The sequence below is a fragment of the Myodes glareolus genome, chromosome 4 (genome assembly GCF_982192425.1).
Source record: "Myodes glareolus chromosome 4, mMyoGla1.1, whole genome shotgun sequence".
Taxonomy (NCBI): domain Eukaryota; kingdom Metazoa; phylum Chordata; class Mammalia; order Rodentia; family Cricetidae; genus Myodes; species Myodes glareolus.
The window spans coordinates 65,568,077-65,591,851 of NC_142029.1; the positions used below are offsets into that span (position 1 = coordinate 65,568,077).

Sequence of the window (23,775 nt, forward strand, 5' to 3'; positions counted from 1 at the left end):
TAAGCACTAGATCAATACAAACAATTATGCTCTCAATTTTCAGAAATTCCCTGATATCTGACTTTCATATGTCTTCTGAATCTATACCTCCCAAGCTTCTTCTTGCTGATCCAACAGAAGCAAGATGGTGGTCAAGTAACTTTTTGAGTATCTATTCCATTTTATGTGTGTGTACATAGGTACATGTATGTGCACCATATGCATACAGGATCCCATGGATGTCAAGAGGCATCAGATCCCTTGGAACAGGAGTTATAGAACCTTTATGAGAGTGTTGGGAACAAACTAGAGTCCTCTGCAAGAGCAGTGCATGTTCCTAACAGCTGACCATCCCTCTAGGCCCCCAGTGATTTCTACATGACAGGCCAACCTGAGGCATGTCTCTTTCCTCTCCCCACTGTACTCATATTCAAAGATCAAGGGCTTTCAACAGCTACTCTAGGGATCCAATAAGTATTTTACAGCCTATATTAACTCTAATAACAAACAGCAGGCAATGTTTGCAGCAAAGAAAAGAGAGCAGGATCAACACTGGCTGTACCTGATGAGGTTTCACAGCCCGTGCCAACTGTGGGGCCAGGAAGACATTCTCCTCCTCTGGAGGGTGATTCAGGTTGACAAGGACCCGCCCAAGAGCATCATGCTGGTTTAAGGCATCATTCACATGGGTGCCACCCTTCTCCTCTTCCTCATCCTCCTCGCTGACAGACTCACTGCTGTCCACAATGTGCAGAGTATCCTCCTCTCCAGAACTCAGTTCAATCACCTCTGAGACAGAAAAAAATTACATAAAAATTCAAGGAACAGGGTACTGCTGGTTGTCAGCGAAAGGTCAAAGACTTAGCTAAAACTTGTTACCACTTACAAAACAAATGTTTTTAAAGCTTTTTTTCTTTCAGGACAAGTTAGGCTAAGGTGACACGCTAAAGGTAAGGTCAAACCAAATGAATAAAGACTGAATTTTTCAAAAGTATAGTCAAAGTGAGGCATGGTGGTACACTTAATCCCAGAACTCGGAAGGCTAAGAGACACGAGGATTACTATGAGCTTCAGATCAGGCTACAGTGTAAGACCTGGTCTCACACTCCCACACACACCAAGAAAAATTAAAAGTAAAGATGAACATTGGCCAGAAGGAAGTGGACAGAATGCCCCTCTGGCCTGATCTTACCATCTCGACTGCTTTTTTCATCCTCACTGCCACTGCTACTGTCCAAACAAATAACTTCCTGGGTCAAGACCCGAGGAGGGAGTTGTGGACCATCACTTGCTCGTAAGACAATTTCCTCTAGAAAAGAAAGACGGAAGGAAGCACATTTAGGGCCACTGAGGTGGTTCAGCAGGTAAAGGTGCTCGCTGCCAAGTCTGTAGACTTGTAATCACCAGGACCCACCCAATAGACGGAGAAGACTGATTTTTCAAGTTGTCCTCTAGCTTCTACACATGTGCCATGACTCACAAATGTGCCTTTATACACATAGACAGACAGACACCCCCCACTTAGCTCAAACATATTTCCCTAAGTCATCATCAGTGAGCACCCTCCTCTGGTGCTGTAATGGGGATTGGCCATTGGCAATAGCAGAGAAAGCTTTAAAAAAAAAATCCCAGCCTTCTTTCCAAGTTTCCTTCTCTGTTGGGTGTCATATTGTGCCATCTATTCATGTGGCAACCAATCCTCATCTCTTGGCATGCTAAAATCTAAAGTTATAGGGAAAACAAGAAGCCTCCATAAAATTAATTCGAGTATGTTTTAATCTATTTTCACTTTCTAAATGATAGCTCTTCTTACTGTGTATTCTCAAGAGGCAAAGGGCCTGCAGAATTCCCGAGAAACCACAACCCAGATCTGCCTGGCCACTCTGCAAGCTGAGGTCTTTTCTCCTAGAACACATGGTCATTTCTAGCACAAAACTTGCTTACCAGGTAGGAACTCCAAAGGGACAGTAGGAATGGGGGCTGCGTATTCTTTCCTCTGCTGCTCCAGGCGCTTTCTTCTTTCCAATTCCTCCTGTTGTGCTGCTTTGGTAACAGGCTCCAACTGATCCTCCCGGAGAAGCTTTCTAAAGATGGAAAAGAGACGACCCTAGGGTTATCTTACAATGTGGACAATGTAGTGGCAAAGTAAAGAAGGAAATACCATTCCTGATCTCCCTTCAAACCAGAGAACTGAGGAAAAGGGAAGCAAAGTCTCACCTATGCACTTTTTATATAAGAAGCAAGTCTATACAAGGAGGTTTTTAAAGGTGAGGGAGGGTAGGACAGGTGCCAGAGAGACTTTAAGCCCAAATGACTCTGTGTTACCATATCCTCAGACACCCCTGCCAGTTGGACACTGCACACAAAAAACCAAGAGTAAGGGACTAGGAAGTTGACTCGGCAGGTAAGAACACTTACTGTGCAAACAAGAGGACCTGAGTTAGGATTCCCAGCAGCCACCTAAAAAGCTGGTTTGGCCATAGGTATAGAAGGCATAGAACATACAAGAAGGTAGGATAAGACAAAGACAGGACTGGGCTTGCTGGACAATTGTCTGGGTTTTCTCCTTCCCTGTTTGAAAAACATCGAGCACCAGGTTCAGTGAGAGACTGTCTCAAGGATATAAAATAGAGAGTAACAGAGGAAGCTAATGAATGTCCTCCTCTGCCCCCCATACACACTCTGACACACAGGTATATACACACATACAAAATATACACATACACACACACACACACATAAATGAAAAATATAAGACCAATAGTAATAAAAATACTATTTTTAGTATGGCTGACAAAGTTGAACCAGCACTAAAAATAAAGTTATGTCATCAATGGTAGCACATGCCTTTAATTCCACCACTCAGGAGGCAGAGGCAGGTATATCTTCTGTGAGGAGCTAATCTGGCCCACACCAGGGTTAGACAGAGAAGACTGTGTGTGCATGTGCAGCCTAGTAATAAGGAGAGCTTGCTCTGTAAGCATAAAGACTTGAGTTCAAGGCTGGACAGTGGTGGCATACGTCTTTAATCCCAGCACTGGGGAGGTAGAGGCAAGTGGATCTCTGAGAGTTAGCCTGGCCTACAAAGTGAGTTGTGGGACAGTCAGAGCTGTTACACAGAGAAACCCTGTCTTGTGAGGGAAAAAAAAAAGATTTGAGTTCAAATTCTCAGCATGTATGTAAAAGACCGGGTATGGCTGAATATGCTTATAATTCTACTACTGGGGGCAGTGACAGGGTAATCCCAAGAGCTTCTAACAAATGAGCTTCCAATTCAGTGAAAAACCCTGTCTCAAGGCATAAGGTAGAAAGCAAGAAGAAAACACTTTGATGTCCTGCTGTGGCCTCTACACATTCAAGTGCATGCACTGTGCCATAAACATACAACACATGGGTATGGGGACGCATGCACGCGCACACACACACACAAATTTAAAGTTGTCAGACAGACAAATGGGTTAATAGGGATTCTGCATCATTATTTTCTGAGCTTAGAATAATACTTTCAAGTTTCTATTATGTGCTTTGAAAACTGTGGAGCTATGCCAGGCATGGTGGCTCACACTTGTAATTCCAGCACTTGACAGGCTTCTGTACAAAAATTACCAAAAGTTCAAAGCTAGGGGCCACACAGTGTGTTCCAGGGCAGCCTGAGCTATTGGGTTAGAACCTGTCTCAAACAAACAAATGAAGAACAACAAAAACTAACAAAAGAGGGAAAATGTTATTTATCTCCTTTAGTAGAACAAGTTGTTATTTGGCAGAAGGAAAGGTTGTTGAGATTTGCATAGTTAAGAAAGTTCATTTTTGGTTATCTTTTAGGTCAAAGAAAAAGCCCCATTCTTGGTCAGTCCCCTAACACCCAAAATTGAATTCTAAAAAAGACGATAGCTCAGTTTTGTTGGGAGTTTTATGTTGTTGATGTCTGTTTATTGATTTGTTTTAAACTTCATGTTTTGAGGCATAGGAAACATAAAAAAAGAAAAATCTAAGTAAGATGATCCTACCATCATTGAGCTACCACCCAAGACTTCTCAATGGTCAAGGTCCCTATCTTCCCTACATTCTGTGCAGTTCAACACAGTGGGTTCTAAACTTCGCCTTCATTACTGGGTTTCTGTGGTGGTAGTTGTTTTGAGACAGGGTCTCCTTATGTAATCTATAATGGTCTGGAATGCATGATTTTCTTGCTTCAACCTTTTGAGAGCTGATATGACAGGCATGTGTCACCAGCTATGCCATCTTTACTATTAGTGAAGGTTCACAGTTGGATGCTTTTCTCTGCTGGAGAGAGGACATTCTTGCCCAAATTAGTTTTTCTGCTATTTCTAGTCTATTCCCTTCAATTTTCCTTACCCAGAACACAGCTCACCGTATGTTTCTTCTCATATGAGAGGGTTTCTGAGCTCTCTTCTTTTTGGGGTCTTCGGATGCTAGGATCTTGCCTTGGTGCCTAAGCTGCTCTGAAGGCTCAGACTGAGATGAGGTAGTTGAAGTGCACCGCGGCGGCCGCTGCCCATCTTCCCCCAGCTGGGCATGCTCAGTGCCACACATGCCTTCCAGGGATGGGTCTGGAAAAAAAGGGAGGGAAAAGCTTATTGGGGATGGAAGTGGAGGGAGAGTGGGTGATTTCGATGCCAGTCATTCCCAGGTTCAAATTTCAACCCAGCAACTTATTAGAAGATAACCCAAAGCAGAATTCCTCTGAATGTCTGTAGATGCACCTATAAAATAAAGACAGTGATACTCATTCTCAGGGCTATATGAGAACTAGATACTGTGTGCACTTAGACCTAATCCTGACCAGAGAAGAGCATACAACAAATGACAACATCCATTTAGCAATGTAATAGAGTTAGAAGACCTCCTGGCTGAAAATGCTCAGAGCATGCTGGGTATGATAGTGCAGGCCTACACTCCCAAAATTTGAGTTTGAGGCAACTCACACTTACTACTCTTTCAGTGCTTGTTCAACTTGTCAGCCACGTAGTTAAGATTTACAAGGCAAGCTCTGTGCTAACTGTATCAAGAAATATTTTTAAGACTTTCTCTTCAAATGATATTGTGTTCTATTAAGAGATGGGTCATGTATACCAAGTCACAACACAGCAACATGTACTGAATACTACAGAAGGGATAAGTCACCATGTGGGTGCTAGGAACTGAACTAGGTTCAATGGAAGGGCAGCAAATGTTCTCTCCAGCCCTAAAATAAGTTTTTTTGTTTTTTATAAAGACTCTTATGTGGGGTTTCTCAGACTGGTTCTTGACCTCCTGGTGAAAGTAATAAAACAGAATGGGAAGTAGTTTACAGAGGAAAACTGTGTCAATCTGCCCTGCTGTTCTACATAGAACAACTTAGGAGGTTAGACTTATCAAAGAAAATCATATGTGTCCCCTTCATGCTCGAAACTGTGTCCTTGGATCCATGACACTGTATCTCAAAGTAAACCCTGTGCCAATTTACCATCTTAAATCTTAACAATAAGCAGAATTATCTCAGAGGAGGAATGCAGTCAAAGCAGACCACAAAGTCTTTGCTCTCCCAAATCTGTACTCTCCAGTCTCTATTTCAAATAGCACAGGAGAAAAGCCAGGCAACTGCTTGTTACTAGAACTATCTTTCAGCTGGGAATAGTGGTGCACACCTTTAATCCCAGCACTCAGGAGATAGAAGTAGACAAATCTCTTAAATTCAAAGCCAGCCTGGTCTACATTGTGAATTCCAGAATAGCTAGAGCTACATAGACACTGTCTCCAAACAAACAAACAAACAAATAAACAAACTTTCCTTTCAGCACCCTTCCTCTCAAAAACAGATGTACAGCATTTTCAAATCTGCCCAACTTGCTGCCCTAAATTCTTGTCTCCTAAAAGAGAGAGTCATCAACCTCACCTCTTTCCCCAACCCCCAAATAAACAGCTGCTTAGACAGCAGATCCCCTAGAAGGAGGATAACCTTTGCAGAGAGGCTACAGAGGTGGCTTACTGGGGGCAGAGCAGACAGAAACAGCTTAGCCTACTATACTTGCAGATGAGCTGGGATACTTCAATTTAGTGCTTTTGCTGTTTCTCTGGCCCTGCTTGCACAATGGCCTTGTTGTTTTCTCACTGAGCTATATTGCAAGCCTGGATAATGACCTTTGTTACTCTTCAAATCTTACATGTTTTGTTTCTATTTCACAAGCAAATTTATTGAGTAACTACTTGGAGGAACAGTTGGAAGCAAGGTTAAAAAGTAGGCAGACAGGACAGAGTCAGCACAGAGAGCAGGTCTGCAAGGTCAAGCCCAGGGGCTGAAATTGATCTGCTTGCTGGTCAGTGAGAACTTGGTGCCAACTGTTGTTATTTCCTTGTTCTAGCTGTCTTGCTTCCTCACAGAGTGGGCTGTTCTGGGGAGGAGAAAGCATAAACTGCTAGTCTTTCAGAGTTAAAAACAAATTTACTATCCATTCCAAGATATGAGGCCTATTACTACTGTCTGGCAGGGGACTGAGTGTAACAATAGCAATTTTGAAAGGATCAGACATTAGTCAGTTGTAAGAGACCTATCATCAAATAAGAAGGTAAAGAGCCCTTTGTTCTGTCACATAACAAATGCAATTATTATCTGCATAGCTTAAAAGTCAATGGCTATTATCACCCTGGGTAAAATCATAGGTTCAGACCTGGGCACAAATACCCCTGAACTTTCTGCTTCACCTGAATGCCCTTGAACTTTCCCTTTCAACCAGCCAGCTATGAGTAGCAATCACAAGTTATATAAACAAAGAACACTTGCATAAGCTTGGGAATGAGTTATAAATACCACCACCACAAATTTAATTGGCAAGCCTATGGCTTGGGCGGGGAGGGCAAAACAGAACACTGCACATTTAATTGGGTGAGTGCACAATTACATATACTTCCAGGGCCCACCCTTTAGTTGATCTATCTCTTCTTCTGCACCAGAGAGGTCAGTGGCCTCTAAGTCTCAACATGTTTCTATAATCTCCTATGATAAAATGCATATACCAGAATCTGGTGTGGGAGCACACACATGTAATTTCGGCTCTTGGAAGGTGGAGTCATGATGACAGAGAGAGAGTGAAGATATCCTGGGCTACATAGATCCTTCCTCAAGAAACAAACAAAAATTATACATACAGTTCTAATAAAAGCTCCACTCCAGCCCTAGCATCCATACACCCAAAGAGTCTGGAATGTTCTGGTGGAAGCTCCACCGCAATCCCCCTCCCCAAACCCTGCTTCATCTCAGAAAGTCTGCCATAGGCGGCTCCTCCTGGGAGACGCCCAGGACCACACATACCTGTTACTTCAGGCTATTTAAGACCCAGTCCATAGATCTGCCATGTATGCTCTCATGTTCTCTTTTCCTGCCTTCCTGAGAGTCACCCAGGGGTACATTGCTTTGCATTGCCCTGTTTATTAAATCTGGATTTATTAATTCGATTTGATTTGGCTTATTGTGGCGGCGGCAATGGAGGAACCCAGCACCCAAGGATCCAATACCTAACAGTAAGAAACTAAAATTTCCTTACTTTATTTTACTTTTAATCCTGTGTTTATGTGTGTGAGGGTGTGTTATATTCGTGTGGGTGCCTACAGAGGCTAGGTGTCAGTTCCCTAGAGTGGCAGGCAGTTGTGAACCACCTGATGTGTATGCTGGGAACAAAACCCAGGTCCTCTGCAAGAGAGTTAGTGCTCCCAACTGCTGATGCATCTCCCCAGCCCCAGGAGCTACAATTTAAAAAGAAAAATTTGAAAGTTGGAATTATGTGTGTGTAACCCCAGCAATGGAAGGCAGAAGCAAGAAGCTTGCATGGTACCAAATCTCAGGCCAATCTGGTCCACGTGGTGAATTCCAAGTCAGTGAGAGGAATATAGTCAGCCCTTGTCAACAGGGGGAAAAAAGGGGTTATAATGTTAAGGATGGAAGATTTGAAGATAAATGCCAGAGTGGCTGGATACTCAAAGAGATGGAAGCAGAGTTCTTATCACTGTGTTTACTGTCTCTCTTTCTAAATTCCATAGTTTAAAAAATAATTTTTATTTTAAATTTTATATTTCACCTTTGCGGTGCCAGGAGTTGAAACTACAGTCCTAGGCATGTTAGGCAAGTACTCTGTTGCTGACCTGTAAGTGGTGTTGATTTTAAAGTCTTAAGAAGAAATAAAATTAAATGAACACTAAACTCTAAACAACTTATGTGTCAATTTCCCCACCTTTTTGTGTTGGGTTAGCTGTCTATAAATATTTTTTTGTGTTTTGTTTTGTTTTTCGAGACAGGATTTCTCTGTGTATCAGTCCTGGCTGTCCTAGAACTAGCTCTTAGACCAGGCAGGCCTCTGATCTCTCAGAGAGATCAGTCTGTCTCTGCCTCCTGAGTGCTGGGATTAAAGGTGCTCGCCACCACGCCCAGCAATATTTCTTTTTAAAAATTTGGAGTGTGTGTAAGTGTGTATACTCATGCACAAGCACACATGTATGTGTGGAGGTTGCAAGGCAATTTGTGGGAGTTTGCTCTCTTCTTCCAACATATGGATTCTGGGAATCAAACTCTACTGACCATCTCACTGGCCCAATATATAAATACTTCGTTGACAGAGAGCACGCAGTTGCCATTTGCATGGCACGCTGTAAGCAAACAACAGAATGCTATTCCCGCTGCTGGGCATAGTCTAACTTTTCACTTGCATCTACAGTAGTGTAAGTGTCTGTGTATGGTTTCCCTTTTCCATCTATTTATTTTTATCATAATCCATTACTGGAGTAATAAGCAGTGATTTAATGTTCAGGGATCTGCAAATATTTTCAGTAGTCAATCAGACAATAAATACTTTAGATTTTACAGGCAATAAGGTCTCTATCACAGATATTTAACTTTATCATTGCATCTCAAAAAAAAAAACTCACACATAAACAAAAGAGGGAAAGAGTTCCAGTAAAACTTTACTTAAAAAAAAATAAGCAAAAACATTTGCAAAAGAAGCAAAGTTGAAGATTTACACCTACTCAAAACTTAGTACAAGGCTGCAATAGTCAAACCATGAGGTACTAGCATAAAGCGCACATGTAGAATAATGGAATAAAAAGTGAAGTAACCTTTCATAAGATATAATCAAGTTGCTTTTGCAAAGGTTTCAAAACTATTCAATGAGGAAATGACAGTCATTCAATTACTAATGCTGAGAAATCCACACAGAGAAAAAAGAAGCAGAATGTTTAATTAAGACCACATATAAAAACTGAGTCAAGCTGGGAAGTAGCAGCACGTGCCTTTAATCCCAGTACTTGGGAGGCAGAGGCAGGCAGACCTCTGTGAGTTCTAGGTCAGCCTGGTCTACAAGTTCCAAATAACCAGAGCTACACAAAGAAACCCTGTCTTGAAAAAAACAAAACAAAACAAAACAAAACAAAAGAACTTGGAATGTTAAAAAATAAAAAGGACACAAAGTTAGGAGAACGTGGCAGTATGGGGGTAGATCTGGGAGGAATTAGAAGGAGGAACAGGGGGTCAATTCCTTCCTGTTGAATGGGCCTTAAAGAGTCTAATTAGACAGCTGTTGGCTACCTCAAGATAAAAGTGCCACCATTACATCATTGTGGATATCGTGCTCATCCAGTCATTGTTGTGGGTTATAGGCTTTTGCAGCTGGGCAAGACGAAAGATTGACCCTTTGCCTTGGCAGCTTGCATAGCACCATCTGATACTCTGAGACCTGCTTCTCAGGGAGGAGGTTTCCAGGTCATTTCCAGCTCAACTCTTCTAAAGTATGTGGTCTTACTTACCCATTGACTTTCCATCATGAATGAAGAAGAGGCTTTTTTTTTTTAGAATAACAAAAAATATTTTACTAAAACATAAGATTTACAGACAAGCCATACAAAATGTTTCCAGCCATACAAAAGTTTCCAGACAAGCCATACAAAATGGTCACAAGCTTTTTCTTCTTCTTCTTCTTTTGGGGGGATGGGGCAGAGAATCTACACTTGACAGCAAAGTCACAATGTTATTAGTGAGGGCTGTGATGTTTATTTAATGTTCCCATTTTGGTTCAGACAATCAAGCTTGTCTATCTACAGCGTCTAAAGTTAGACTTGGCTAGAGAGCATATTCTAAGAAACTGGTTAGCTGCATTTAACCACTGCAATTAGATCCCATAAGAGGGGGAGGGAGAAAGGAAAACATAAAATTAAAATAAAACTTTCCCCCTAAAAAATAAAATAAAAACACCATACCCCTGGCAGCTAACCCTGACAACTACCTTCATTCACAGTGTTTTATACTTAAACCATGATGGGGAAATGAATCCAAGCAGAGTCACTGCTTTTAAACACTTCACAACAACCCGGATGACACTTCTAGCCTCTGTTCATGCTTTACAACAGTGAATCAGGACAAGATATAGACTTGCTAATGTGCATGTAATCACCAAAGATGAAAATGCCTGGGCTTTTATTCTGTAATGTTTCTAAGACTGTGTCCATTAAATGCAAACAAAAAAAGGAAGAGTCTTGGCAGAACAGGAGAAATAATGTAGACTTGATGATCTGATCGACATAAATATTATTCATGGCATATAGTCATGGCATATAGTCCTAGTCCATGCTCTCGCTGTTTCTATGGCTTGGGCTTCACTGGTCTTCCACTGCTCGGCTACATCATTTGCTAACGGATCATCTGGATTAAGAGCACTTAACAAAGCCTGGATTGATAGCAGAACTGTGCGAATCTGCAGTGCTGGGGACCATTTATCTTTCAAAATATCTAAACATATTCTTCCCAACTTGTCTACATTAGGATGATAAATTTTGGTCATGAAACGTACTTTAAGTGCTGCCATTGGGTATTCTTCTGGAAGGAATAGTTCAAGTTTAAAAGTCCCTCCCTCAAAGGAGGACTCTTGGGGGCCAGCAATGACCACATGAAAATTACGGGCATTGCTCTCATCTGGTTCTGCTTTAATGCCGGGAACTGGTTCTGCCAGCAAACGCTGGGTTTCCTTGATGATCCTGCGGGGCAGCCCGGCCATCTTGTCAGAACCCGAGTTCGGCCTCTAAGAAGAGGCTTATAAGGCTCTACCACTCCCTGTAGAGCTATAGATAGTTCATTGTTGCTGAGGCTTGGGAGGGGGTATATTTCTTAGTGACATAGCCAGTAACTAATAAGTTATCCTTGCTAAGTAAAAAAATCCAACCATACTTACTCAATCAATTCTACTTAAATGTAGTGGGACATACACCAAACAAGGCATGAAAAGAAGAGGGAGTAATGGTAATGGCAGGGTGAGAAGATTTAAGAGAATAATGTGAGGAATAGGATCAAAGTATATTATATACATAAGAAATTGTGGAAGCATAAACAAAAAAGAGAGATCTAGAGAGATGGTTCAGTGGTTAAGAGCACTTGTCCTAGAAGAAGAACTGGGTTCAATTACCAGAACCCACATAGTGGCACACAACCATCCATAACTCCAGTTTCCAGAAGACAGGATGCTCTCTTCTGACCTCTGTAGGCACCAGGCACACTCATGATACATACACATAAAACTCACACACATAAAATTAATAAATCTTGAAAAAAACCTAAAAGAGAAAGGCAGACAAGGGCAGGGAAGAGACCACAACATGGTGGTGAACACATTTATAAGCCCAGTATTTGAGGGGTGAACTCATTAATATCAGGAGTTCAAGACCAACATCAGGTCCATAGTGAATTGGGGACCCACCTGAGCTATGAGACATCCTCCACAAAAGAAATAGAAAAAAACCTACTAATTTTCTCTCCTTAACCAGAAAGTCCAGTACAAGAATATGTATTCACCTTGATTTCTTCCTTTCCATCTACAAGGCCACACATAACAACCCTCATCACACATGACAAAAGGGGAACTGCACAGCCCAGAAAACACTGTAGTGCCAGGTCATCCCTAAATGGGCACCCACTTATTCAGAACCAAGAGAAGCACCTGCTGAATGATCAATGCTAACTTCCTGACACAGCAACAACAGGATGGTTTCCTTCGCAATTTTACTGCTAAGGGTCATTTGTCTCTTTGATAAATTTGTAGAAAGGAATGGGCTAGGAATCTGAATAGGAAGACAAAGGCAGTAGAATATTTCCACAAGTATGAACAATCTAAACATGGGGGGGGGTGGAAGATGTTGGAGTTTGAATAAGAATGGCCCACATAGGAGCATATATTTGAATGCTTAGTCAGCAGGAAGTGGAACTGTTTGAAAAAATTAGAAGGATTAGAAGATGTTGGAAAAGGAATGGCCTTACTGGAAGAGGTATATCATTGGGCTGGGCTCTGAGGTTTCAGAAGCCCGTGCCAGCATCAGTCTCTCCCTTCCCCTCATTCTCTGCCAGCCTGTGGATCGGGATTCAAATCTCTCAACGACTTCACTAGAGTCATCCACGCTGTCATTCTCCCTGCCATGATGATAATGAACTAATCTCTGAAACTGTAAGCAAGCCCCCAATTAAATGTTTTCTTTTATAAGAGTTGCCTTGGTTACGATGTCTGTTCACAGCAATGCAACAGTGACTAAAACAGAAGACTTACATACATTATTTCTAGGAATTTTACAATCACTAAAGAGTCAATATCTGTCTACTTACCATTAAATACCACAATTAATAAAATAGTCCCCTACCCTGTAGTTGCCTGTTGTTTTAAAGCCAGAGAGAGGTATCAGGGTTAGATTTGGAGCAAGGGCCATGTCAATCCTCAATCCACTCAGATTGCCTGCTTTTGAAAACTCCAGTTGGTTGCCTCCTTGGGGTGGGCAGGACATACAGAGGACAGACCTCCTCCCAGCACCTCAAGTGAACTCTGGAGCCAAGAATGAGAGGGTCAAATGTGACCAGGGCACAAAGGGTACAAATCTTTGCAAGATACAAATGCCACTAAGTCCCATGCAATGGTGGTCACAACACATCAGAAAAAACAGCCCTTTCAAGAGAGAAGGGACAAGGAGAAACCCAAACAGCTCATCTGCTTCCTTTAAAAGATGATCAGATACATACACTGGAATGTTAAACTTCTAAATCTGTTCTGTGTGCCTGTTTAACCAGCACAGCAAGAGTAAAACTATCTATCCTAATGTCTTAGTCAGGGTTTCTATTGCTGTGGAGCAACACCATGACCATGGCAACTCATATAAAGGAAAATATTTAATTGAGGAGGCTCACTTACAATTTCAGAGGTTCAGTCCATTATCATTATGGCAGGAAGCATGGTGGCATATAAGCAGAAGTGGTGCTGCATGAGTAGCTAAGACCTACATCTTGCAGGCAACAGGAAGTCGACTGAGACACTAAGCAGTATCCCGAGCATAGGAAATCTCAAAGCCCACCCCGCCCCCCACAATGACACTTCTTCCAACAAGGATATACCTACTCCAGCAGAGCCACACCTTCTAACAGTGCCACTCCCTGTGGGTTTATGGGACCAATTACATTCAAACTACCACAACTAGTAACCTGAAGTGATAGAGAAAAAGCCAACAGAAGTCACATTACTTCCCCTCCTACTGGTGAACATACCGGAGCACAAAGCTACAAAGTGCACAAAAGCTCTCACAAAACTTCCAGAAGAACTTTGTAGTCCAGAAAAGGCAGTGGACAAAGCCTGGAGTTCCAGAGCAGACTGGGGGAAGACATTATTCTGGGAAAGCAAAGGAGGCCAGTAAGAGGAAAAGAGTTCTGTAAAATCCCAGGTTAACATATACAATACTAGGTGTAAATTCTTCTATAAAAATTATTTAAGTGTAATTAAAAAGTTTAAATGATTCTTTCACATCCTTAATCTTCCTAAGAATTTCTGATTTAGGAACAGAAAATAAGGCAGATTGAAAAAGAAATGCTTTGAAAGGCAAAACTAAATAATTAGCCTCTATACTCTAGCCTAAAGAGAGCAACATCTGAAGTTATATGTCTTGACAAAATGATAAACTCATTATCATGAGCTTTTTCAACTATTTCATTATTTAAAAAGCCTAAATGTTGACTCTGTTAATGTAAAGAGCCACAGAGTTAAATTTTAATCAGAGAAAGACAGGAAACGCTCTTTCAGACTGGTTATATTAAAAAAGAAAATAAGTCTTAGGTACATGCCTGTTGCCCCAGTATTTGGAAAGTGGCTGAAGGATTAGAAGAATTCAAGGTCATTTTGGTGGTTTGAATGAGAATGGACCCTAGAGGCTCACCTGTTTGTATGCTTGGTTCTCAGTTAGTGTAACTGTTTGGGAAGGATTAGGAGGTATGGTCTTTTTAAGTAAGTGTGACCTTGTTGGAGGAAGTGTGTCACTGGGTAGAGGCTTTAAAGCCAGTCAGTCAGTCTCTCTCTCTCTCTCTCTCTCTCTCTCTCTCTCTCTCTCTCTCCCTGCCTGCCTGCCTGCCTGCCTGCCTGCCTGCCTGCCTGCCTGCCTGAAGATTAGGATATAAACTTTCCGTGCCATGCCTGCCATGCCTGCCGTCATGTTTTCTGCCATAATGATCATGGACTAAATGTCTGAAACTGAAAGCAATCCCCAATTAAATGCTTCTTTTTTGAAGAGCTGCCTTGGTCACGGTAACAAAGGCAATCATCTTCTGCTAGTTCAAAGACAACCACAACTACATGGAACTCTAAAAGGAGGAGAGGAGAAAAACGGCAGGGAGGAGGAAGAGGAATAGCAACAGCTGCTGACTTGGGTTACACAGCAAGACTGTCTCAAAAACATAAAAAAACAGATACCAGGACTGATAGTACATGCCTGGAGTTCCAGCACTTGCAGGGGGCAGGGGAGCACAGGAGATGCTTAAGGCCAACCTGGGCCACATGAGACACTATCTGTAAAAAGAAGAAAAAGAAAACAAAAGAAAGGAAAACAGAAAAGGGTGGAGCAGGTAGCTGTGTGTGTGCGCGGGTGGGGGAATCAAGTGGTAGAGAATATTTATATTATGTATAAAGCAAAGACATATAGCTACATATGAAAAAATCTCTACAAATCAATAGGAAATGTGAAAAAAAAGTTCTCAAAAGTCAAAATGGTCATAGCATGAAAGGAGCTCAACATCTTAAATAATTTGAGAAATGCAAATACAGTTCACAATCTAAAACTTCCTCTCCCTAATTATTGGGAAAGAGTGTTAAAGGTCCTACTAAGTCATTCTAAACAATGGGGTCAATGTCTGGCACGCTTTTCTGATGCAACTTTGAAAAACAATCTTTTGCCCCTGGCATCCCCAAACACTCTGACGCTTTGTGTCTCCAGCCTGGCAGAGGAAGGGAGGACAGGAACTGGTATCTAAATTGGCACTGCATCATCTCAAACAGGGAGGCTGCCATAAATTCTCACTTTTACTATCTTAACCAAAGGGCTAAGAAGTTATGACTAATAACTGAAAAATAAGTCCAACAATAAATAGTCAAGCATTCCCAGGAAAAAGCTTCCTAGTGAGTGGGAAGACGGTGCAGGACAAACTCAGAAAAGTATGAAACTGCAATTTAGCTGGGAGTGGTTATGCTAGCCACTAATCCCTTCACTCCTGAGTAGAGGTGGTGGATCTTTATCTCCAGGTTCAAGGCCAGCCTGATCTTCATAGATAGTTCCAGACCAACAAGAACTACAGAGACCCTATTGCAAAACAAACAAAAATAGAAACTGTAATTTAAGGAATGCTACTGGCCATCTACAGAGATGCCAATATGCTGAAACTCACCTGACTGAAAAGCAATGAGGAAGTTGATGACACCTTCCTTTTGGTCACAGTACCTGACTGCTTCCCCAGGCTCAGCTATATCACCTTTTCTGGTTCTTCCTAAAACAATGCCCATCCTTCCCGATCTTCATACACAAAAACAAAATAAAAGATTTAGAGTTTGGGTTCCCGAGTTTTCATTTTGTGGTCTGGAACTAAAAAGTTCATCAAGGACTTGCCCAAGATCACAGGAATTTAGAACATGGTTGTCTTGCAGAAACATGTTCCTGCTACTATTCAGCCTCTGTATTCTACAGAGAAGGCAATTCAAGGCCACAGACACAGCAGGGATCAAGGCAGCAGATGCCACTGCCCCAGCCATTGCTGCATCATCAGGTTTTTTTCCACCCTGATCATTTCTATTGTCATAAAACTAAAGGATAAAACTTAACTAACTGAAAAGGATAAAAACAACAGCAAACTAACCTTCCTTGTTGGGAATGGTGGCCCATACACTACACTAGCACTGCAGAGGCAGGGAGTTTCAAGCCAATTTAAGCACTAACAATAATATAAATAAAACATTAAACCAGAAAAAAATCTGTTAGCTATAACTCTCCCTTCACTACTGATTTGTTTTTTGTGCTTTTATATAGTAAAAGTTCCTAGCTATCCATTCTTAGTTGGGACTGGTAGCATAAGCCTGTAATCCTAATTAATCAGGGAAGCTAAGGCAGGAGGATTCAAAGCTCAAGGCCAGCCTGGGTAGCTGTAAGATGGTGTCATTGGGTTTTAAAAAAAAGAAGAAAAATTAATTAATTTCTCAAAAGTAAGGAAAGTACTAGGTGTAATGATTCAGCCACATAAATGGTTGACACTTTTGGGTTCCAGGGCCATGCATGTGCAGACAAGCTCACATGCGTGAGCTCCCTCATTTGTGTATGATGTAGTCATGTCAATCATGCGCTATGCAGTTTTTAAAAGATGAACGTGCCATCCCCTCACCTCCTTTGTGCACACTGACCTTCACCAGGCCTGTACACCCCCTGCCAATAAACTCCTAAGCGGGTTTATTGCGTGTTCCGTGTTTCCTTCTCACTTGCGCCAGGTAATTTCATTAGTGCCATGAGACTTGGGAGGCTCTCCTGCCCCGAGCCCCTCTCCCGGGACTGGAATCCAGAACCAGATATTTTTTTCCACAACAACCAAGAGTTCCATCTGCCCAAGTGCAACCTCTATGTACACCACCGGCTTCAACTGATGAGTTTCCCCATTCCAAGGAATTGACCATTGAGCTCCTGGGAATCTTCTGGTGTTCCTAGAAACGGGGGAACAGCCCCCAACCACAGCCTTCATGGCTACAGTTGAGCCCTTTGCTGACATTCATCTCTGGATTACTTACCTCCAGCTCATTAACTCCGCAGTGGTCCCTCTTCATCCTATAGTGCCTAATCCTTATACATTCCTTTCCACTATCCGCCCCCCCTCAAGAACCTCCCACTTTTCAGTTCTAGATCTCTTTTTAAAAAATCATTTATTTAATCTTATTTTATGTGCATTGGTGTGAAGGTATCATATCAGATCCCCTGAAACTGGAGTTACAGACAGGTGCAAGCTGCCATGTGGGTGCTGGGAACTGAACCCCGGTCTTCTCAAAGAGCAGCCAGTGATCTTAACCACTAAACCCATCTCTCCAGCCCCCTCAGTTCAAAATCTTAAGGATGATTTTTTTTTCCCTATTCGTCTCAGCTCCCAATCTCAAAATATCTTTGCCTTCACCGAGCTGACCAAGCAGCTAGAACAGCAGCATTCTGGAGCCCAAACCTACCTCAGTCAACTCAGGGGGTTCATACAGTACAGCACACATTCTCACAGACACCCCGACACTTGCCAAATTCTGTCCTACCTACATCAGCTCTTTCATCCTAATAGCAAAGCTCTGTTTCAATTTGTCAAGGCTCACCTCCAACCCACCCCTGAAAAGTTACAGTTCTTAAAAGCTATCACTGCCTCTTGTAAAATCTGTCAAAGGTCAGATCCCAAGACCAAACACTGTAGCTTCCCTTTTCCTACCCACCAGACCAGGGGCTCCCTTCCAGAAACTGACTGGCAGATTGATTTTACATATTGATTTTACAAATTGATTTTTCATATGTCCACAGTCAGATGAGTTAAATATCTCCTGGTTTTGGTGGACACCATGTCTGGGTGGATTGAAGCGTTTCCCACCACTAACAAGAGGGCCCAGATGATTTCCAATGTTCTTCTCCGAGAAATCAGCCCCCGAGTTTGGAATCCCAACCTCTCTTCAATCGGATAATGGCTCAGAATTTACCTCCCAGATCTCTCAAATTTTATCTAAGGCTCCTAACATTCCCTGACATTTTCATATCTCATACCATCCTCAGTCTTCAGGGAAGGTAGAATGAAATAACCATTCCTTTAAAAATTTTCTTGTCAAGATGTCACAGGAACTTCACCTTGACTGGGCAAAACTTTTGCCTCTGGCCCTTCTTAGGCTTAGGACTCTCCCCCAAAAGTCCCCTTTCCATTTTGCCCTTTGAACTCATGTGTGGGTGGCCGGTTTTAACCCCTGGCCTCTCACCCCAAACCTCTCCCCTTCCTGATCATCTACTTACTCCGCTGTTATCCCATCTTCACTCTCTATTATGGGATTTTACCGACTACTGGTACTGGTTACCTTAACTGTGTGCCACTTCATGCCCACTGTCAATTACAATAGGAGATCAGGTACTATTCTCTCCCCCAGACCAACGCCCCTCACCCCTTTCCTCTAAATGACAGGGCCCCTTTAAAGTAATTCTTGTAACTCCCACAGTTGCCAAGCTCGAGGGACTCTCTCATTGGATCCACCTGTCTCACCCTTAACTGTTTACTCATCCAGTTCAAGATACCCCTAGTATACAGTAACTCAAACAGGGCCCTGCTCCCTGTTCGTTTAAGTTTCAGACAAATAAAAGTTTCATCACCATCCTCAACCCTCCTGTGCCAAAAACTTCATATACTCTCCCTCTTCCTCCTATCTGCTTTACTAACTTCTCTATATCTTCAATGTCATACTTAAATTTCCAGATTAACCACCCAGCTTTTATTACAGGGACCATCATTAAACAAAGAGCTAGAGGTACAAGGATTGCCAAGAGCACAGGTGGTAAGAAACAATAATGAGCTTGGGGACATTTACAGTCCCAGACTCCAAAAACTCACAAAGCAGACTTTAACATAACAGGTTTATCACTGACTGCAGCAGTGTCTTCTGGATGTTAAGGTAATACCATGATGCTAAAGAGAGGAAGAGCCTTAAGATTTGCTTCAGGTAAAACATCAAGGGGTCTAATAATTACCCTTTCTAATAATTCCCCCTTCTTTACCTCCCTCCTCCCATCTTCCATTCCAACACTATACCATCATAATCATAAGCTTTTAATATATCTAAAATTTATTTCTTTTCCAACATTTTTTTTTCATAAGCTCCAGGGAGCCAATTGGACCTATCTAAATGGACCAGACTCACCCAGAATAAGTATTTAATTCTTCCCTCATCATTCCTGGTCTTGGGAACCCCTGGGAAATTCCCTCCTCCACCCCCCTCAAAAAAAAAAAACACTCTATCTACCATCTTGGGACTCTCCTCCCTTAATCACCAGGATCTAAGATTTTTTTTCCAGGCAGAATTTTCTGCCTTTCCAGCATCTTGCGAGGTCTAAGCTGCCAGGAAGCCAGTTCCTTAGAGCCCGGAAAAAAACACAAAAGTAATCAGCTACCCCAGGACGTGGTCAAGCATCTCAACTCTCCGATGCCCACAAAATCAGCAAAAAGCAGTCTCAAGAGACCTGACGATGTCCACAAAATCAGCAGGAAGCAGTCATGACAGACCTTAAGATGCCCCATTGCCATCCATTAAAAACCCCAAACTCTCCAAATGTTTGCCTCATTTCCACCCATTAAAGACCCCAAACTCCCAAATTTTTATAATAAACCAAACGACAGAATGTAATGATTCAGCCACACAACATGGCTGACACTTCCGGGTTCCAGGCCATGCCTAATGGTTCCGGGTTCCAGAAGTGCCTAATGGCCCCGGGAATCTTAAAGGACCCCACATGACCCACGTGCAGCATAGTTGCATCATCTATGTATAATACATTTGCATGAGCCCTTGTGCGCATGTGTGAACTCCGTCATCTGCGTATGATGTAGTCATGTCAACCCCTGTGCGCAAGCGCTAGGCAGCCTTTAAAAGCTGGACGTGCCATCTCCTCTCTCTCTACACATTGACCCTTATCAGGCCTGCACACCTCCCCCCCCAAATAAACTCCTAAGCGGGTTTGTTGCGTGTTTCATGTTTTACTAGGGATGTAGCTCAGTGGTAGAGTTCTTGCCTAGTATCAAAAATGCCCTAGATTCAATCCTCAGTAACACACAAAGATACAGATACACAGAAAGTTCTTTAGGGGGTCTCCAATTCCTATCCACCTGTTATCTATGCATCTATCACTGCCCTGGACTGTTTATCAAGACATTAAGGGTAATCTCAGCACTTGGGAAGTCAAACCAGGAGGACTTTTCAAGGCCATCTTTAGGCTAGCTACTATAGTGGGTTCTAGTGAGACCCTGACTTTAAAGCGGGGGTGGGGCTGGGGGGTGGGGGGTGACTGGAGACATGGCTTGGTGGTTAAGAGAACTGGCTGTTCTTCCAGAGGACTGAGGTTCAATTCCTAGCACTCACAGAGTGGATTATAACTGTAACTCCGACTCCAGGGTATCTGATGCCCTCTTCTGGCTACAAACTCTCTTCTCTGAAAGGATTTGTTACTTGGCTTCCAACAGCACTTCCTGTGGATTCCTTTACCTTAGCAGTCATTTCTTCCTGCTGTTCTTTCTCTAGCCTCCTCTAAAGGTTGATGTGCCAAAGCTTGGTTTTTCACACTATTTCTCTTATTCTTCAGATGAACTCATCTTGATATGTAATTTAAACTCAGCTAACAACTCATGCTTTAATCTCTAGAGTTCCCTCAATTCAACCATCTAACTGATTTCCAGACATCTCAACTGAGAGGTGCAAGCCATGTTAAATTTAATGTTTATAAAAGTAACCTCCTTTGTGCTCTCATTTGTTTCTGCCCCTACCAACATTCCAAACTTTTCAAAGACCACACATGGTATCTTTCAGCAGTTTTGCAATCCAAAATTTCTGGAATTCATCTTAATTTCATACACAAAATCTACACCCATTGGATAAAAAAGGGAGAGAGGAAAAAAAAAGGAAGAAAGGAAGGAAGAAAGGAGGGAGGGAGGGAGGGAGGGAGGGAAGGAGGGAAGGAAGGGAGGATTAAGAGTCCTGGGTGCTCTTCCTGAGGACCTGCGTTTGATTCCCAGCACCCCACGTGGCAGCTCACAATAGTCTGTGGCTCTAATTCTGGGGCATCTGCTGCCCTCTTCTGGCCTTCTAGGGTACCAGGCAAGCACATGGTACACAGATACACAAGTAGGTAGGTATAACATTCGTGTATATATAAAATAAATACAGATTGAAAAAATCATTTGCCCTATCTTAAAAAACATACTACTTTTATCTACTTTTATCAATACTTTTATCACTTCCACCAAGCCACCCTCATCACTTTCTGCCTGGATTTTTATGACATCTTGTAACAGATATCTCTGCTTTAATCCCTCCTTGAAGAAATTCTCTACTTATAAGCCAAAGGACATTTTAAAATTGAAGTCAGATTTTGTTACTGCTCTACAGAAACTCTCCAGCATCTCTTGCTTTCTGATTGGATTGTTCTTTCCACTGGGCAACAACATCCTAGCAAACCTCTAACTGTTCAGATCTCAATTTACCTACTCAAGAGTGGCTTTAGTTGGTTGTGGGTTATTTTGGTTTCCTGACATCCCACGCAAAGGAGCAGTTCTCATCTCATATTTCACTCAGACTTTACCTAGTCTCCATTTCTTTATGGACTTAAAAATGTTCTGATATATCATTTATAAACCAGATATGGTAATGCACACTATAATCTTAGCACCCGGGAGGCTGAGACAAGAGGATTCCCATGAATTGAGGCTAGTCTGAGCTACACAGTAAGTACCAAGGCAGCCAGAGTCACATGTCACAAAAAACAAATAATAAAAAAACAAGACATATTACTTATGTATTTATTATAAATGTCTGCCTTACTAGAATAAGAATCCCATGGGGGAAAGCATATTTTTTTCTTCTATACTCCCAATGCCCATGACAATGGATAGCAAAGAAAAAGGGTTCCATAAATATTACTGAATGTCTTAAAGAATGTTCCCCTTTCCTTGCTGTTGTTAAACACCTTATTTATTGCCTTCCTGATGTCCCCCACTCCCTTTCAGATCTGTCATCACTCTAGGCACTGATTAGCTACTGGGGTTTTTAAGCAACTTTGAAATCCTCACAGACTCTAAATATTAGATATCTGTCTAACAAGAACTTAATATCAACTACTATATTTGACAAAGTCTATAGTGATCTGTAGACTAGGCAGGAGTCAATTATATACATGGACTAGACTACCTGAAACTGGAGTTACAAATAGTTGTGAGTTACCAAGTGGGTGCTAGGAATCAAACCCCAGTCCTCTGCAAGAGTAAGAAGTACTACCAACCACAGAGCTAACTTTCCAGTCCTGTTTGGAGGACTTTTGGGGGTGGCAATACCAGAGATCGATTCCAAGGCTTTGTGCACGCAAAATATTCCAACATTGAGCTCATACTTATCTCTTTCCTTGTTTGCTGTTTTTTGAAACAGGCTCTCATTACATTGAGCAAGCTGGCTTCAAACTCATACCAATCCTCCCTGTGGAATATGAACCGCCATTCCCTAGTAGCACCTTTGCTTTGTCTGAACCCAGAGCCTTCCACACATGCGCACTAGGCAAACACTTGACTGCTGAGCTACATCTACAGCCCTTTGAAGTGTAAAGCTTCCTAGTGCACACACCTCCTAGGGTGAAGGTAGGAGTTCACAGGGTCTCACTATCTAGTCAAGCTGGCCTCCAGATTCTTGAGGCTCAGCCTCCTTAGTGATTTGGGAGTCCCCTCTATATGCTGTGGATGTTTTCTTACCATTGGTTAATAAAGAAGCTACTTTGGGCCTCTGTCAGGGCAGAATAAAGCCAGGCAGAAAATCGAACAGAGATACAGAAAGTAGGTGGAGTCCAGGAAATGTCACGTAGCTGCCGTAGGAGACAGATGTCTTGAACCTTACCGGTAAATCACGAGACTCATGGTAAAATATAAAATAATAGGAATATGTTAATTTAAGATGGAGGTTAGCTAGAAATATGCATAAGCTATTGGCCAAATAGTGTTGTAATTAATATAGTTTCTGTGTGATTATTCCACTCAGGGTGGCCAGGAAAGAGCAGTCTCCACTCACACCTTAGTATTGGAAGGAATTACGTGTAATAAAACCAAAGCCACTCATCCTGATTTTGGTTAAAACTCTTGAAGTCCCCTATACCTTTTATGCTCTCAGCTGCTTGGAGAGCATGACCTTTCCTATAGACTGCTGGAATAAATTGACATGGTGAAAATTCAATTAAAAGTCTAAATTACTAAGCCATGAGACCAAACAAACTGTGGGTGTTGAAGGAGAGAGGGCCTGCTTTTGGTCCCAGCCGCCCGGCTAGCTTACACCCAAAATAATCACAGAAACTGTATGCATTTAAACACTGCCTGACCCATTATCTCTAGCCTCTTATTGGCTAACTCTCACATCTTGATTTAACCCATTTCTGTTCATCTGTGTATCACCACGAGGTCGTGGCTTACCAGGAAAGATTCAGCATGTCTGACCTGGCAGCTCCATGGTGGTTCTCTGACTCTGTTCTCTTTCTCCCAGAATTCAGTTCTGTCTTCTCCGCCTACCTAAGTTCTGCCCTATCAGGCCAAGCAGTTTTTTTATTGATTAACCAATGAAAGCAACACATAAACAGAAGGACCTCCTACACCATTTCCCCTTCTGTTTAAAGAGGAAAGGAAGGCTTTAACTTTAACATAGTAAAATTACATATAACAAAACAGTTATCAAGCAAGAATTACAG

At 42.1% G+C, this 23,775-nt stretch overlaps 1 protein-coding gene and 1 pseudogene across 3 annotated transcripts in view; both read right to left on the minus strand.

Annotated features, from left to right (window-relative positions):
• Rad54l2 (RAD54 like 2) overlaps positions 1-23,775 on the minus strand; it is a 92,626-nt gene that overhangs the window by 26,933 nt on the left and 41,918 nt on the right. For all 3 annotated transcript variants that reach the window (XM_087905517.1, XM_048417591.3, XM_048417592.3), the window contains exons 3-6: positions 4,352-4,550; positions 1,924-2,063; positions 1,172-1,288; positions 542-768 (exon numbers count right to left, since the gene is read on the minus strand). In XM_087905517.1, coding sequence (XP_087761643.1) covers positions 542-768; positions 1,172-1,288; positions 1,924-2,063; positions 4,352-4,550 — 683 coding nt within the window. The remainder of the gene's footprint in view (positions 1-541; positions 769-1,171; positions 1,289-1,923; positions 2,064-4,351; positions 4,551-23,775) is intronic.
• Positions 10,562-11,057, minus strand: LOC125388700 (ubiquitin-conjugating enzyme E2 N pseudogene; annotated as a pseudogene).